This window comes from Brachyistius frenatus, unplaced genomic scaffold, assembly GCF_029030835.1.
Source record: "Brachyistius frenatus isolate BFR_SWC_R1_liver_20210118 unplaced genomic scaffold, ASM2903083v1 Contig_19, whole genome shotgun sequence".
In the NCBI taxonomy this organism is placed as follows: domain Eukaryota; kingdom Metazoa; phylum Chordata; class Actinopteri; family Embiotocidae; genus Brachyistius; species Brachyistius frenatus.
In genome coordinates, this window is record NW_027210618.1 from 2,861,898 (window position 1) to 2,879,058 (window position 17,161).

A 17,161-nucleotide genomic window follows, 5' to 3' on the forward strand; every position below is an offset into this window, starting at 1 on the left:
TATGGGCACTATTGTGCACCTCGGTGCAGTTCAACGAATTCTCTTTCACAGTATTAAATATTAAAAAATTTCCCCTCGGGGATTAATAAAGTAACTACCTAACCTAACGTGTATCGGTATCACTTCATTTGAGATGATCCCAGTCCACTTCGCTCTCTCTCTGTTTCCCGCCCAGCACCAGGAGTTCAGTTTCCTGCTGAAAGAACGAGTGTGTCCCCTCGTCATCAAGCTCTTCTCTCCGAACATCAAGTTCCGTCAGGGCAGCAGCAGCGCCGCCTCACCAGCGCCTGTAGAGAAACCTTACTTTCCCATCTGTATGAGGTTGCTGCGCGTGGTCTCCGTCCTGATCAAACATTTCTACACCTTACTGGTAAGGGACCGGTCTGCGGTGATGGTCGACTGGCCATAATGTTGCCTGATGGATGATTTATGTCGAAGAGATTTTCTCAAGTTTAGAGCCGATGCACTTAATTGATCTGGTCTGATTAGCATTGGATTAGTGTAGCAGTAGTTTCGCCTTAGTTCTGCACCAGGCACTTCACTGAGCTTAGCTGCATTTTGAGTAATTCAGAAATGCAGCTGTTTTTTTTATTTATTTATCAATTCTTAAGATGGAAATTTGTCTCATTGCCCGTGTCCATCAACAAGGCAGCCACAATTTCTGCGAGCCAGAAACCAGCTTCCTCAGAGCCAGAAGGGATTTGGATCTCTTTTTTGGGGGGGAGGGGGGTTGGACCGTCTGTCTTTGTTTAAGCCAGCCAAGTGTCTAATGTGTGTGTGTGTGTGTTTGTTTTGCAGGTGACTGAGTGCGAGATCTTCTTGTCTCTGCTGGTGAAGTTTCTGGATGGTGAGAAGCCGCAGTGGCTGAGAGCAGTGGCAGTGGAATCAGTCCACAGGCTGTGCGTGCAGCCTCATTTATTACGGTGAGCAATGTTAACTTCTAACGAAACACGTTTTAGTTAATGAGCCTCAAAACTTAAAAATGTTATTTTTCCTCTCTTTGTTAAATATTCATATTGCACAGCTGCATTAAGCAAAAACACTGTAATCGTGCTTCATATTGTTGGTAATGAGTCCTTAATGATTCCTCAATTAAAAACAAAGCAGTGAAATGCATCTGGTTATGATGGCTAAATGTTTCTGTAATTGCTGATTTATCTGCTTTTAGATACAACAACAGCAGAGATTGAGCTAAGCAGAAAAAATACTTTCCACTACCATCCAAATAATACAAGCCAGAGTTTTCCTCTGGTTTCTGGAGGGTTTAAGTGCCATGGTAGTGGGGGACTAAAAACTATTCATTTTCACATAATTATTTACTGTTATCATTACAATATTCATTTAAAAATCCATTGTCTGCTGCTGTTAAAGATTATAATCACCAAACATTGGTAAACAAAGCTTATAGACATATGGGTGTTTCATCTAAGTGTTTTAATGGCAGGGAAAACCCTACACGCTAGCTTTGTCAGCCATCTCGAATTTCAGTGCTGAAACTGTCAACGCTGTTAACAAACTACAACATAGTTGAAATGATATGAATAATTTTTAACCATGCCACTAGCACAGTTCTGGGAATAGCAGTGTTTGTCGGTGACTCATAATTTGTTGATCTCTTTGGTCTTGAATGAAATGTCTGGACACTTAACATGCCAAAATGTCTCATGTAAAATGTATCCATGTTAGTATGCAAGCACAGTCTGAAATATCCTAAAATGCTGTTTTCTGTAGTCAAGTCTTGCACTATGTCAGAATTCAGTCCGTGCTGTGTCAGATCTTTTATCTCAATGTTCGCTGTCCTTTTTCAGTTCGTTCTGCCAGTCATACGACATGAAGCAACACTCCACTAAGGTATTCAGAGACATCGTCAATGCCCTGGGGTCCTTCATCCAGTCCCTCTTCATTGTCCCCAATGGGGGCAACACTGCTGCTGTCAGTGCACCTCCTGGTCAGTTGACTGAGTAATCATGTTCAAGATTCCCAAAGCTATATATTTTATTCCGCCTCATCTTTCTGACTCATTTTTATGCACTCTGCCCCCCCACTTTAATCCTCTCTGACTTCCTGTCTAGGTGGGTCAGGTTTGGGGGCCCAGGGCACTGCTCAGGGTGGCCCGGGGACAGGAGGGGTCAATGGCACCCTCACCACCCAGGCTGCGTTTGAATACCGTGGTACCTGGATCCCACTCATGACTGTTAGTGTCCAGGGCAGCGCCAAGGCTACCTAGTAAGAACTGCAACCACATATACTTCAGACAGTCACTTTCTGACTCCCGTTATCCATTTTCTTTCATGTGTATGTAATTATTTTCTCACACACAGAGCAATTGCAGCGAAGGGGAAAAAAAATATGTTTGTGGGATTATTATTAAGGTGTGTGCTGCCAGCCCTGATAAATAATTTGTCTCTAAAGCACAAGGGATTATAGGAAGGCAGAGATCAAAGGCACGATTGTCATTAGTCTAAAATACAAGGAGCCACATTCGCCTTCCTGTAACAAAGATGTGTTGTCTAAATGATCCTCTCTGACAGCAGTGCTGTATATTTGCTGTAATTTGCTCTGTCCCTTTGTTGCCCAGTTTAGAGATGCTGGACAAGGTTGAGCCCCCATCCATCCCGGAGGGCTATGCCATGTCGGTGGCCTTCAGTGCCCTGCTCGACCTGGTGAGGGGCATCACCTCCATGATTGAAAGAGAACTGAGGATTGAGGAGGAAGCAGCTGCTGAATTCAGGGAGGCTCACCCTGACCAGGAGTGGAAACTTCAGCCTGGTGAGAGGGGAAAAACATTGTGTCATGTTCTGATAATGCAGTGAAGTGCAAGATATAAAGAAATCAAATTAAATATAAAGAAATAAGTAGAAGTGTAATTGTTTTAACTGACAAGCAAAATCTTTGAGAGGAAATTCGCATTTGTACGCATTCATATATATTCACAGTCTGTGCTTTTTACTGCATGATTTCCAAACAAACCTTTTAGGATTCTTGGTGGTAGCACTTCTATGACCCCTGGTGGCCAGGATTATACTTGTATGTCTTTACATTTTCAAAAAGGATATGGAAAATAGAAGGTTGTGTTGCCTCTCCTTCCAAATAAACTGTCCAAACTCAAGTGCAACAATTTTTTGAGTAGACACAGTGAAAGTTTGTTTCTCTGTCTCAGGAGCCCACCTGGTGTGGGAGGAGATGGTCGGTGCCTGCTGGTGTGGCCTCCTGGCTGCCCTCTCTCTGCTGCTGGATGCCAGGTAAACGTCTTTCAGCCTTCATATGGACTGCTGCTCTGTAGTCAGCAATTATGTTACATGTTTACAGAAGTGATTCAAGCAGGAAAGAAATACTCCGTGTTAAATTACACACCACGAAAGAGAATGTTTTCATCTATACAGTATCTGCATAATGGAAGTGGAATTTTTGTTTACAAAGCCCCAACAGCAAACAGACATGTGAACTTTATTTAATGTTGCAATGTTCAATGCCAATAAATGGCACATTTGGCATGAAACGAGCAGAAAAAGACAAACGTATCATTACTTCCAGTTATATCAGTTAATCGTTAACAAAAATGTAATGTTCGTGAAGTCCGATCTCTCACAGGAAGTCAACTTGGTCCTGAGCTGTTTTTTTTCACAGGGCAGTTTAGATCGAATGTTTTCAGAGACCATGTTGCACTATTTAAATGCATTTTTTTTTTAAATTAGTAGTTGGAAGAAAACCCAGTAGTTAACTTGTGTTGCTATCATGAGTTTTCTGTTTTTAATTCAAAAATGAAGATTCATCGTCAGTCTGAATGCATCACATGATATATTTTCCTCCTCTGTGTAATCGTATCCTTCTTTAATGATACATTTAGGTCTGAGTCATCCTTAATGGCATTTTTGAGGACATTACCGCTTATTCAGTACCACAGTACGAGGAAAAAAAAAATAGCAGTCGAAACACACAAATAATACTACTGATACACCATAAGTATATTTTTCGGTCTTCTCTCTTCCTTTTCCTCTTGTCCTGCTTCTCCAGCACTGATGAGGCGGCCACAGAAAACATCCTGAAAGCAGAGCTGACCATGGCCTCGCTGTGCGGTCGTCTCGGCCTGGTGACGCCTCGGGACGCCTTCATCACGGCTATCTGCAAGGCCTCTCTGCCACCGCATTACGCCCTGACTGTTCTCAGCAGCAACGCCGCCAACCTCTCCAGCAAAGGTACGCCCCTGCAGCTGACAATTGAGAATGCCACTTAAAAACGATATGGAAAACATAGTGTACGCTTTACCTCAGGTGTCACGTTAACTCCTTTTTTGTTGTTGTTTGCTGTACACGTGTGTCACAGAGATACCATATCGCCTGCATGCATGCATGCACGAATACAACTGAAGATATCTGGATCACACTGCAAACCATTAAAAGTCCCCTCTGCAGCCCTGAGGATGGCCTCTGGTCCTGTGTATTGATGTTGTATTAATGAGCACCGCTAATCTTTCATATGGTTCAATGTGATCAACATGTTAACTGTTGGCACTCTGCCTGTCCCTATTGACCTACTCATATTGCATTAATCCATAACTTTTCACTGTGGCTTCCAATTAGGAACTCCAAGGAGAACATGTCAGGGGACCGCAGACGTACACACGCACACGCACGCACACACACACACACAGTTGCTCTCAAACCAACCGCTCAGACATTCCCTATTTGCATATCAGCTTGTAGAGATAAAGCTGGAAAATTGGGTCTTGACTCGCGATGGATGTTTGCCGCGGAGTTAATTAAGAGAGCTTTTCTTGCATGTCGTAAGCTTGTTACAAAACCTGTTTGTGTGTATGACTGAGCCTTTACCCCTGTGTGTATGCGTGTGTGGGTGTGTATTTGCACATGCGTGTGTGCGTGTCCTCCATAGCCTACTCGATCCAGGGCCAAAGTGTGCAGATTATCAGCCCCTCCAGTGAATCTCATCAGCAGGTGGTGGCTGTGGGGCAGCCACTCACTGCCCAGCCCCAGGGCACTGTGGTGGTAAGGACACACATACATACATAGTTTTCAAGAGGCCATGGTTGCACTTGACATTTATTATTGTAGCTCATATAGCAATTTTCCAGAAATAAAGCTTACAAACATTTTATAATTAAGACAAATTATTCAAACTGTAATCTTTCAGAGAGGGTGCAATGGCTGCAAAAAGAAAGCCAAATAAATTGCTCTTTGAGAGGATAAACACCCTCTCTAAAAGAGAGCTGTAGTCATGACGACATAATCTGAGTCCAACACTTGAATCTTACTCAAGATAAACAGGCAGACAAAAGGACGGAATTAAATCTAGACTAAGAACAAAACAAAAACACGTAACAAATTAAACCGCACTCAATTCAAACCTGTTTTATTTTGCCATTTGTGAATTTCAGTGTCTCTGACACAGTAAATATAGACAGAATACCTTAAATGTGCAATTCACAATAAGGTAGGTCCCCTCTAAGGTAGTTTCTCTGAGCAGTTACACAAATCCTCACATAAAATAAAAACAGACACTTTCTGTCTCAAGACGCCAGTCAGGTAAAGGGTCAGTGGTTATTAGCAGGGCAGGCATGCCTGTGCATCTAAATTTCCCTCGAGGGCAATTACATATAAAAAATACATGTGCCGTGACCTTGACCCTGACCTGCAATAATTATGCCGCAATCGCAATTTTCCACATAGTTTCCCCTCTCTCTTGTTGTTACTACAATTCTCACAGTTGTGGCCGACTTCATTCTACGCCGCTAATTTAGATTGTAATTTTATTAAGACAGAAAATTCAGGCTTTTTCTGCTCATTTTGCTCTTGAAGTGTATCAACGTTTTCCCAGTAATGTATGCATTCAAATGTACTGTTTTATGCACTGACTGTCTGTCCCTCTTTTAGCTGACTGCCAAGAACATCCAGTGTATGCGAACCCTGTTGAACCTGGCCCACTGCCACGGGGCCGTGCTGGGCACCTCCTGGCAGCTGGTACTGGCTACACTCCAGGTACTACAACCAGCTAGCACCACACGGTTACATGTAGCCACACACACACACACATGAATACACACGCACCCATATCTGATTAAACGAGGCACACACGCATTGGTGTATACTTGAACTGTCTGTCAGGAAAGAAATTACCTGCCAACAAAACATTTTCAAATTGTCTTACATTGCTTGTTTTGAATGTTGTTGTTTTTTGTGCTTTGTACAGCTTTTAAAAACAGACACTTGTCTGTTTTTTAGATTTTAAATGTCAGCTCTCTGAACTCATTTACATATCTTCTCATCCCGGTTGAATCAAACAAATGTCTAACAGCATGTCATATGTACATTTGAAGAGTACATTTTGTTCCTCCTTCAGTTTCTCCTTTTTCTCTCACAGCACTTGGTGTGGATCTTGGGGCTGAAGCCGGGGGTGGGTGGTGCCCTGAAGCCTGGTCGAGCAGTTGAGGGACCCAGTACAGTGAGTTCTTTTTTTTTCTTTTTTTCTTTTTTTAATTACCTGCATGTTCAGCATGCATCATAGTTTTTGTTTCTCAGGTGATTAGCTAACTGGCTGCATTTGTGTCTGAACAGGTGCTGACAACAGCAGTGATGACAGACCTGCCCGTCATCTCCAACATCCTGTCCAGACTGTTTGAGAGCTCCCAGTACGTATCACTCAGAATAAAAAAACTCCAACTACTTATCCCAATGCTTATGCTCTTAGATAGATAGCCTAAATACATCGTCGTGAATATTAATTGGGCTTGCCTGAAGAACACCACGTTTTTGGAGACAGGGGTGCTTCCTGTTGCAAGTCTTAATTCTCAGTAGTTTAAACTATTAATGCTAAATACAATACGCATGTGTAATGTACAATATGTATTTTTTGTGTGATCCAGGTACCTGGATGATGTGTCCCTGCATCACCTGATCAATGCTCTCTGTTCCCTCTCTCTGGAAGCCATGGAAATGGCTTATGGGAACAACAAGGTAAAAGGTTTCTATATTTCTTTCATGTTTAGGATATTTCTTTGTCGTGATTTGGTTCAAATGAACTTTCATTTGTGCACAAGGTGTCTAGTATTTACATACAGCTCCTGTTTTGTGGTCCTGGTGCAGGAACCATCTCTATTTGCGGTTGCCAAGCTGCTGGAAACTGGCCTAGTCAACATGGATCGTATCGAGATCCTGTGGAGACCCCTGACAGGCCACTTATTGGAGGTAACTTCTGCTTACAGCTAAAGCCCATGCAGTGCAGATAAAGAATCTAAAGCAGTATTGTTGTGACTGCACTTCATTCAAATGCAATGAAAGATGCAAAATACAGTTCATAATGAATGTAGCCTACTTTAATCAACCACGGTTGTACAGTAATATCATTTCTGACACTTTCAACGTGTCATTTACTTTTTATCTGACTAGCGGATTTGATCTTAGATGATACATGTAAGCCGAATCTGACCTGTTAAATTGGTGCTAGAGATACATTTTTTCTGAGGTTTAATGATCTCATTGGCAATCTCTATGAAGAGTTGAAACAAATCTCTCAAGATAATGAATGCTACAAGTTCTAGGAATGTCAAAATACTTGCCCTTTTCACCAGACCGTTTGAAGTTACTTTACCGAGCAGCAAACCTTTAATGATGACATCTTCCATGGGAACTAAAGTGTATAGCTGTAAAAGGCTTCGGCTCGGTGGTTTCAACATGAAGGAGGACAATTGTTGAACAAACTATATAGAAGAGTTGAACGTTTTTAATTAGTGTTACACTTTTAGTATTACAGTGACTGTCATAATTTCTATTAGATTGTAGTGTGTGAGAGATTGTTAGTTGTTCCTGCATTTTGTTGAAACATAAAGTTACTAACAGATTGTTCACACACATGAATTCAAAGAGCCAGACCAGCAGCAGCTGCAGGTGTTATTCATTCATTCATTATTTGTTTGCGAGACTTGATTTTGTAGCTCTGCACCTGCTGCTTAGCTCGACAGCTACAGTACAGGGGAACATTGAGAAAGGCTCAACTTTATGGAAATGTGCACCGACACAGTGCGGGCGACAGCCAGGCAAGAGCTACAGTCATTGCAACTGGGACCAGGATTTCAGTAATTGCAACAGGGACGCAAGCCAACCTGACGCGACAGCTCGGGCGTCATTGTGGCTGAAATTCAGTTTCAGCAAGGTTAAAAAAAAAAATTAAAAAAAAATGTCCCCAGACAATGCTATTGTAACAGGCTGTGCAACAGGACACGGACTGCTACGTGTAGTATGGCAGATATGTCAGAAAAATAAATGCACGTGGCGTTGAATTAATGTTCACCACATTTTACCAGCTGTTTGAATCCGTATGTGTGAACACAACTACTGTAAACTGAACCATAGGTATCTTGTATATCTGTAAAAGTGTGTGTTTGGAGGTTTTCTTCACATTTTCTTTTATCTATCTCCCCTCTCTTTTGCTCTCCTGTCTGTTTTGCAGAAGGTAAGCTCACATTCTCTCCCCTATAAATACTGGCTTATCCCTCATTCTCTCGCTCTTTTTTTTTTTTTTTTTTAATATCCCAATCTGTTGTGTTTCCCTCTCGGCCCGATATTAACATGTTGGAGTTGAGAGGTCGGCTGTGTCACAATGTGTCCACACAGTGCGCTTGTGCCTCTATCCGTGTTTGATCTTCCATTATTGTGGGCAGCGAAGCCCTGATTCAGCACAGATGTAGAATCTAAAGCTGCACCTGCAATATACGCTTGGATAAAATGCTGAATATCTTTGTGTGCCAGCTTATTCAAATTCAGTGCTTTATATATTTTGAAGGAAATGTAATGCCGTCACCTTTACTATATCTTTATATACCGATGTAATTAATAGTATAATGAAAATGAGGCTTTGAATGGATACAAAAGGGTACACATGGATCATCTGGGCTCTGAGGCAGTAAAGCTACAGTATCGACTTAGCTGCCCGTCTTTATGCCTATGAGGGAAGTTGTTTTTTTTCCTCTTACAATCTGATGCTATTAAAATAAAACTGATAAACAAAGATGATTGTTCAGGTTTTGTACCACAGTACTGTAATATTCTCTGAGCCTGGCCTCTCCATGTATATCTACACATGTATTTATAATCACAACGTCTGTCACTGCATAATCTGTTGTCCCAGGGGGATCCCAGTCTCTGTCACTCAGTCTGTTTATTTTTCCCACTCTGACCACTGCTGGGAAAGCACTGCTCTGAACAGCCTCTGCATCAGATCTGTCCCTGTGTGCACGTGTCTGCATTTGTGTGTATATTATTGTGGTGTGTCCTGCAGGTCTGCCAGCACCCAAACTCCAGAATGAGAGAGTGGGGGGCTGAGGCGCTGACGGCGCTCATCAAAGCTGGGCTTGCCTACAAACACGACCCTCCTCTGGCTCAAAATCAGGTAGGAAACACCACAAGTACCATACGATGAGAAAATCTGCTTTAGAAAGTTGTACGTGTAAAAACCATGTCAGGCACACGCAAAGCAAAACAAAATCGACACCTACAGTAAATGTATGGTTTTGTCACTGTTGTATGTAATGCTGACATTTGAGAAAACCCGTCCACTGTCACACTGCAAGTCATGACAGATAAGTGTTTGCTCAGAATGTGCAAAACAGAAAATGTCACAGTCACTTTCTCTCGTCACTCATAAACACCGAGCGTGTGACCTTCACCTCAGCGAGACAGATAAAGGGAATTGCACGTCGCTTATCTAAGAGGGCAGAGGAACTGTGTGGAGGTTAATAGAACCGCACGGAGCCACAAAAATGATAGTTGTCCTACAGAAATGCACAGTGATTCTTTCAGGTCTTTCCTGCAGTGTGGGCAAGCTTTTACCTCCTCACGTAGCTGTGCTCAAAAACCTATTGTTTTCTAAAACCAATTCTAAGTACAATGACTCACCGCCTGAAGCACAGTGCAGGTATTTTTTTAAAAACAGGTACTAAACCAAGTGCTTATTTTCTACAATACATCCAGAGTATTGAAGCTTTTTTTTTTTTTTTTTTTTGCCTTTCCAACCTGCTTTCTCCGTAGATGGCATTATTATTATTATTATGGCAGATTAATGCAAGCTTAAAAATCTTGAAAAATGATAAATGATGTTTATGCAGTAGTCACCATTTAATAAAAAATATTTAGTCGGCCAGACTTTCACATATTAGAAATTGTAACAGTGAGCCATAAAGCATCTCCGTTCATTACAGCAACCTCTCGTTTGTTTGTGTCAGAAAAAAAACGAGAGAGACTTTAATGAATTGTTTTTAAGAACTGTCGTTGCAGGTATCTGCTAGATTTTACCAGGTCTTACTTGTCTTCATCTAAAATCACTTAAAGTCAACATGACAATGGCAACACTCAATGTACAAAGTTAAATGAATTAGGACACATTTCTTAAATTCCTTAGATCAGATGTTTCTCTCAAATCTTGATTTAATAAATAAGTTGAATAAAGATGACTTTTACTACATTCAACTGTTCAAAATTTTTAATGTATCAAGTCTGTGTTGTTGGCATAATTAAGTGTAAGAATTTAATCTTTGTAGACTGTCAGTTAACAAATCAGTCACTAACTCTGTTTTTTGTTTTTTTTGTATTCCCCAAGAGGCTGCAGCTTCTGTTGCTGAACCCCCTGAAGGAGTTGTCCAACGTGCTGCATGCAGACATTCGGCAAAAGCAACTGGAGAGTGTCCTGCAGATCCTGCAGAGCCAGGGCGACAGCCTGGGGCCGGGCTGGCCCCTCGTTCTGGGCGTTATAGGAGCCATCCGCAATGATCAAGGGTAAGAGCACAAGGGAGGAAGCAAAGATTATATACTTATTTTATTATTGCTGAAATAATCCTTTTTTTAAGAGAACCATCCCGAAATGCTTTTATAGTCACAGTTACTCTGCAAATAATTCAGAGTATAAAGAAACTGAGCCGAAGTGTGCCGTGTGCCTTGTTCCCCTTCAGTGAGTCATTGATCCGAACAGCCTTCCAGTGCCTGCAGTTGGTGGTGACAGACTTCCTACCCACCATGCCTTGCACGTGCCTCCAGATCGTAGTGGATGTAGCCGGCAGCTTTGGCCTGCAGAACCAGGAGCTCAACATCAGCCTCACGTCCATCGGTTTACTGGTGAGATTACAGATGTCTCGTGCTCTGGTCTTTATTTTCAAGGGTTATCGTTCACGCACAGGTAGGAACCCTGCAAGTAGTCAATGCTCTGCTTGTTTCTTTTAAAATAGTTGTTTTCCAATAGAAAGCTAATATGTTTCAAAGGATTAAACTATTACAATATGGCATAATTCCTTTTTTGCATGGTTTTATCTAATTTAGCAGCACTTAACTGCTCCACTGACATTTCATAGATTATTCAGGACATGCAAAACCTGATATTGATTTGTGGTTTTTCTGGATTATTTCTCTTGGAGTGTGGCAGTTCCTGCGAGATTACTTTATGGTAATAGATAGCAAAACCGCTAGAAGCATCTTACCAGCTTCCCTCTTCAATTTATGCCCCCACTCTCTCCCGCCACTTCCCCTTTCTACCCACAGTGGAACATTTCGGACTACTTCTTCCAGCGGGGCGAAGCCATCACACAGGAGCTGGAGAGGGAGGAGGAAGCGCTACAGAAGCAGGCGCAGGAGAAAGGAGAGCCGCTGAACAGGCCTTTCCACCCCGCCCCTCCCTTCGACTGCCTGTGGCTGTGCCTGTACGCCAAGCTGGGCGAGCTGTGTGTCGACCCGCGGCCCGCTGTGCGTAAAAGCGCCGGGCAGACATTGTTCTCCACCATCGCCGCCCACGGGACCCTGCTGCAGCAGCCGACGTGGCATATCGTGGTCTGGAAGGTAGCATGCTAGAATCTGTCCTTGTCATGTGATTTACACTAGAGGAGGCTGGTACCGCTGTGATTTCTACCAGAAATTGCAACCGAAAAACAACAACAACAAATATATATATATATTTCCATTAATTTTCTGTCACGTGGCACTTTATGGCAAAAATTCCTGTTTATTAAAGTACTTTGGTGGCGCCTCTAGGTACTGTTCCAACTGCTGGACTGTGTGAGGACGTCGTCCACCACCGCGGACAAGGAGAAGATCGAGTCCGGCGGCGGGAACATCCTCATCCACCACTCTCGTGATACCGCCGAAAAACAGTGGGCGGAGACGTGGGTGCTGACGCTAGCTGGGGTGGCACGCATTTTCAACACCCGCCGCTATCTCCTCCAGCAATTGGGTGAGCCCACGTGTAATATTCTGTGATACTCTTGATGCTGGTGTACATGAGGTAGACTGTGACACACTGCAAATGACATATTTAAACATAAATCTGCGCCAAGAGTAAGAAAACAGCCTGTTTTTAACGTGTATATAGTATTAACAGCCATTTAGTTATGTTACACTCCATGTGGACAGGAATTAATATCCAGCGAGATATGAATAATAGAACATGATCTCCTCATTAACGGCATTCAACGCGCTCATTAAACAAAGGTGACTCATAATACACAACACCTTCCCAGCATACTACACATCAAGTCACATAGAGGAAGACGGCTCTTCCTACATACAACCTCAATAAAATAAATAACTGGAACTGGCAATTTAATATTAAATGGGCCTCCAGAGATGAATGCTTGTCATTGAAGTGGTCTCATAATCATATTGGCAACATTTCATAAAAGGTAACCGTTATATGGCTGATGGAGATGCAGTTTCCAGTCATAGTTCTGCCTACGTGGCCTCCTTTAAACTTCTGTTTGTCGCCTCATGTTGAACCTCACATATTGATCTGCTAAGTTTTGCACTTATTTCCAGTTGACACTGCGAATCGGCGGCCTCACATACTCTCTCCCGTCATTGTGCTGTGCGTGCGCGCGTGCGTGTGTGTGTGTGTGTGTGTGTGTGTGTGCGTGCGCGTGCGCAGGTGATTTCTTCGAGGCCTGGGAGGTGCTGCTGAACCACATTCAGTCTGCTGCTCTCAGCAAAAACAACGAGGTCTCCCTGGCTGCCCTCAAGAGCTTTCAAGAAATCCTGCAGATCGTCACCCCCGTTAGAGACTCGGACAGAGCAGGCGACGCACTTGCTGCCATGGGCGTCCCCCCCGTGCTCATCGACCCCCTGTCAGCGTCTGGGCCCGGCAGACCTCTGGTGCGTTCAGATTCGCTCGTCGAACGGCTGACGCGGTACAACGGCGCTGAGCTGCAGGCGCCCCCCCCGGGGGAGGAGTCGGCCTTGGAGGACGCGGCGCTGTGGTGGTCTGCGTGGAACACGTGGTACCGGACGGGAACGGACAGCACGAGGCCGCCTAGTGGCCCGACGGAGAAGCTCTCCTTCATCCCCAGCCAGCCCTTCCTCACAGCACTGATCCAGATTTTCCCAGCACTCTACCAGCACATCAAAGGCAACTTCAGCATGGAGGATCTGAAAAAGCTCGGGGTCATCCTCCACGGGGCTGTGTCCGTGCCTATCAGCAGCGATGCCTCGCCCTTCATCCTCCCCTCCTACACGGAGGCGGTGCTCACCAGCCTGCAGGAAGCTGTGCTCACCGCTCTGGATGTTTTGCAGAAGGTGGGAAAAGGAAATGGGGGGAAAATGTTGGTACCAAAGAAGCTTCTGGCATGATGTACATTATGCAACATGAAGAGTAGCATCAGCATAAGAAATAGGTGGAGTGGAGTCTCATGTTGACCTGGTGCTCTAAAGTGTATACCATGGAACCTATGTTGCATGTCATCCTCTGGCTTTTCCATTTTCATTATTGGTTTGTTTTGACAAATTGAATTATTTAGCCTGAAAATACCGAAAATAGCAAAAAAGTGCACATTACAGTCTCTCGAAGCCCCGAGGGGATGTCTTCAGCTTGCTTGTTTAACCAAGCCGTCCAGAATTGTTCAAATCACACTATGAATTCAGCATCTTCACTCCTGTTGGACTAAAAGTTATGTCTTCCCATTTTGTGTCGACCCGGCCCAGGAAAGAATGTGTCAGTCTGCTAAATTATGCAATACGCAATCCCGTGGTGAATGTCAGCAGTGTTTGTTCCTCCCTCTGCCTCCCTGCTGCAGGCCATCTGTGTGGGCCCGGAGAACCTGCAGGTCATGTACCCAGCCATCTTCGAACAGCTGCTACTTTTTGTGGAGTTCTCCTGCAAGCCTCCTCAGTACGGCAGGATGGAAACCAAACACGTGGCCAATGCCAAATACAACCAGGTAGGAAATGAGATCGGCCCCGTGAGTCCTTCACCGATCGGGTTCCATTTGCAATTTGTTTCCTTTCATAGTTTGTTTCATCAGAATGTCGGATGCCATTATTCATCGCGCCGCTCTTTTTCAGCCATTCCCAACAAAATCGTACCTCCTCTTTGATGTTCATAAAGCCACCCCCCCCCCTCCCTCCCTTTTTTCGGTCTCGTCCTTACAAAGCCCCTATCGTGGCTCTTCATGAGCTTGACAGGTTCTTTTTGGACCCCCATTTGTAGCCCCGAGCCATTTCTTCCTCAAATTTCCTCCCTCGTGATTCATCTTGCAGGCTGCATGCCAGACAAACGTTTCGCCACTTTTCAGTTCCGAGATCATATTCATTAAAGAAAGCTTTTATTTCCAAGGCACCCAAGTAATCTTAACAAAGATTACATCTGATATCAGTGTCTTCGTATGCCTCGTTGGTAGTAGTAGCTCATCATCAAGTTATGAAATCCAGCAGATGCTAATATTCCTGCACAGAATGCTCGAGCTTTCTCGATCTAACACTGGCAGGCTTGAATAGTCACGTAATGAAATGTTGACGCTGCTTTACTTCATGTCTTAAACCCCGACTGATCTGTTAGTCCTGCATGTGGGGTACAGACTCAGGCCTACGCTGGACATTTCTGTTGATCTGAATCTGTTTAAATTGCTTTTTTGAGTGAGATGGTCAAACAAAACTCCCACCCAGCTAAACAGATGTTACGGGTGGTCTTTTGGCTTTTATCCACTCTTATCAGATTGCCTTTAATGTCCGTGCCGTCAGGAGTGAGGCTTTTTTTTTTTTTTTTTAATTTATTATTATTTATTTATTTTGTATTAAAATTTGTATTTCTCCCTAAATCAGTCATGATTACTGAATCTCATTTAGCCTACCACGCCACTGCAAATTCAACACGACTCAAAACAACAGTTTAATTGCAATGTTTTCTCATTCTGTTTCTTGGAACTACTGGATAACCGTTTTAGATCCAGCTGTTTGCACCGGTGAGTTTCCTCCTCTTCGTCAGCCCCCTCTTTAGTTTGTACTAAGCTGTGCTGAATGGTGATGACCTACCCTCTGCGGGTAGATGAGATGTCACTCTCCGCATGGTCGGCTCTCGCGTCTCATCTGCGTCTCTCACTCGCTCCATGCTGCCCCTCTCCTCTCTGCCTGCCACTAAGTGGTGGTGATGCCTCTGTGTGCACAGTCCCTGTGGAGTTTCATTTTCACTTGATTTTGTGATTTCTGGTGATGTTCATACGTGTGATTCTGTTTGTATCTCTTAAAGACACACTTTGTATATTCCATCATTTGTTCGGCCGTAACATTTCAACCGAGGTGCTCATGTACGCCTAACAAAACCTGAAGCCCACTAATAGACGCTTGTAACTTTGACAATAAATTGGGTGTGTTACGTGTATACTTACACAAAGTGTGCCTTTAAAACCTGCTTTGAATGTTACTCATTCAGAACCGTTTTCATATTTGTTGGACCCAATCCCCATTTCCCTGTTTTCTCTTCTTGAACCCCCCCCCCCTCCTCCCTTCTCCCCCTCGCAGGCCGAATGGGTTGCCTTAAACTACGTGCCCTTTGCTGAGCGCTCGTTGGAGGTGGTGGTGGACCTGTACCATAAGACAGCGTGCCACAAAGCTGTCATCAATGAGAAGGTTCTGCAGAATATCATCAAGGTAATCTCACCCGGGTGGGGGGGTATTCATTGTTTCCATGGTTACAAGAATTATTGTAATTTTGGGGAATTATATGAATTTCATTTTTTTTTTTTTTTTTTTTTGGGTGAAAAATTGTGAAACAATGGAAAAACAACAAGAAAATGTTGAGATAAATGAATCTCAAAACCCATTATCCATCCTATGAAGCACTTCCGATGATTGTTTCTAATCTGCTTCCTGTCTGTTGGTGAGGAGTTTTACACAGTTAGACTGGAGGCAGCATTGAGGCCTAACGTTTGATTTCTGTTTGTGTTTTAGCCCCAGCCCAATAAAGGATGGAGAATTCTTGATTGTTGTTAAAACCTGTGCACTCATAAAATGTGCTCGGATGATATGAGGAGGGCTTGTAATTTAACGATTACAATTAATACAGAATTACACTGGGCTAAACATTGTTATTGTTGCACTTCTGGCATTAACTATCCATGATGTTTTTTCTGGCTGAGGCAGAGCCCAGACTTGAGTATTACAGTGTGGATTTTCTTAAAGCTGCTATAAATTAATATTTTATATTAACAATGGATGAAATGGCTGCATGAATCTGAACAGGCTTGGTCTTAATGAAACAGAGAATGAGCACCTCAGCTCTTTTGGGCTTTTTAGTATTTTATAACTCATTGTTTTGGTTTTCTGGCCAACAGTGTCAGTTTCTGGCAACAGCTAGCAGCTGTTTTCATTCATCATGTGGACACAAACACAAATGAACACTAATCTTGCTCTGTGTATGCTGGGTGTAGAAATGAGCCCGTGTTTGCCAACATATTTTCCATATCAGCTCTATTAGGTGATTATATGTCTGTGTTAACTTTACGGCTTGTTGTGCTGCCCGAAACTAGACAGAAAATCTCACAGCCTCTAATGAATATAATTAACCTACATAGTTCAGCAGTATTGCAGGGTTAACCAGGAATCCAGTGAAGAGCGGGGACGAGAGTAACCCAGGTTGAGTTTTTTTTTTTTCCTGTAGCTGCAATTAACAGATGTCACCTAAAAGCCTCTTAATCAAGCTACGTCGAGATGAAGCAATTTACCGATGTTCCCTAAATGCCTCTCGTGCTATTGGTAGACGCCAGCGAGCTGGCTGTGCACTAAGAAGCCTCCAGTTACTGCAGCGCACGCATCTCAGACAGGTGTGTGGTCAAACATGTTTTCAGAGAAGTTCTTACCGAAACTAAAACCCGAGAGACGTTATCTTCCTCGGCGTACCGCTCAAGTGG

General features: G+C 43.4%; 1 protein-coding gene across 2 annotated transcripts in view; it reads left to right on the forward strand.

Moving 5' to 3' along the window:
* Positions 1-17,161, forward strand: part of mon2 (MON2 homolog, regulator of endosome-to-Golgi trafficking) — a 36,401-nt gene that overhangs the window by 14,912 nt on the left and 4,328 nt on the right. Inside the window, exons 8-29 of one of the 2 annotated variants that reach the window (XM_069695299.1) lie at positions 176-370; positions 799-923; positions 1,809-1,948; positions 2,073-2,226; positions 2,579-2,769; positions 3,161-3,242; positions 4,015-4,196; positions 4,891-5,003; positions 5,889-5,993; positions 6,376-6,456; positions 6,570-6,643; positions 6,878-6,968; positions 7,098-7,199; positions 9,289-9,399; positions 10,606-10,781; positions 10,955-11,117; positions 11,538-11,831; positions 12,024-12,222; positions 12,913-13,556; positions 14,054-14,197; positions 15,200-15,217; positions 15,774-15,902. In XM_069695299.1, coding sequence (XP_069551400.1) covers positions 176-370; positions 799-923; positions 1,809-1,948; positions 2,073-2,226; positions 2,579-2,769; positions 3,161-3,242; positions 4,015-4,196; positions 4,891-5,003; positions 5,889-5,993; positions 6,376-6,456; positions 6,570-6,643; positions 6,878-6,968; positions 7,098-7,199; positions 9,289-9,399; positions 10,606-10,781; positions 10,955-11,117; positions 11,538-11,831; positions 12,024-12,222; positions 12,913-13,556; positions 14,054-14,197; positions 15,200-15,217; positions 15,774-15,902 — 3,513 coding nt within the window. The remainder of the gene's footprint in view (positions 1-175; positions 371-798; positions 924-1,808; positions 1,949-2,072; positions 2,227-2,578; positions 2,770-3,160; positions 3,243-4,014; positions 4,197-4,890; positions 5,004-5,888; positions 5,994-6,375; positions 6,457-6,569; positions 6,644-6,877; positions 6,969-7,097; positions 7,200-9,288; positions 9,400-10,605; positions 10,782-10,954; positions 11,118-11,537; positions 11,832-12,023; positions 12,223-12,912; positions 13,557-14,053; positions 14,198-15,199; positions 15,218-15,773; positions 15,903-17,161) is intronic. The other variant, XM_069695300.1, reaches the window with a different exon arrangement.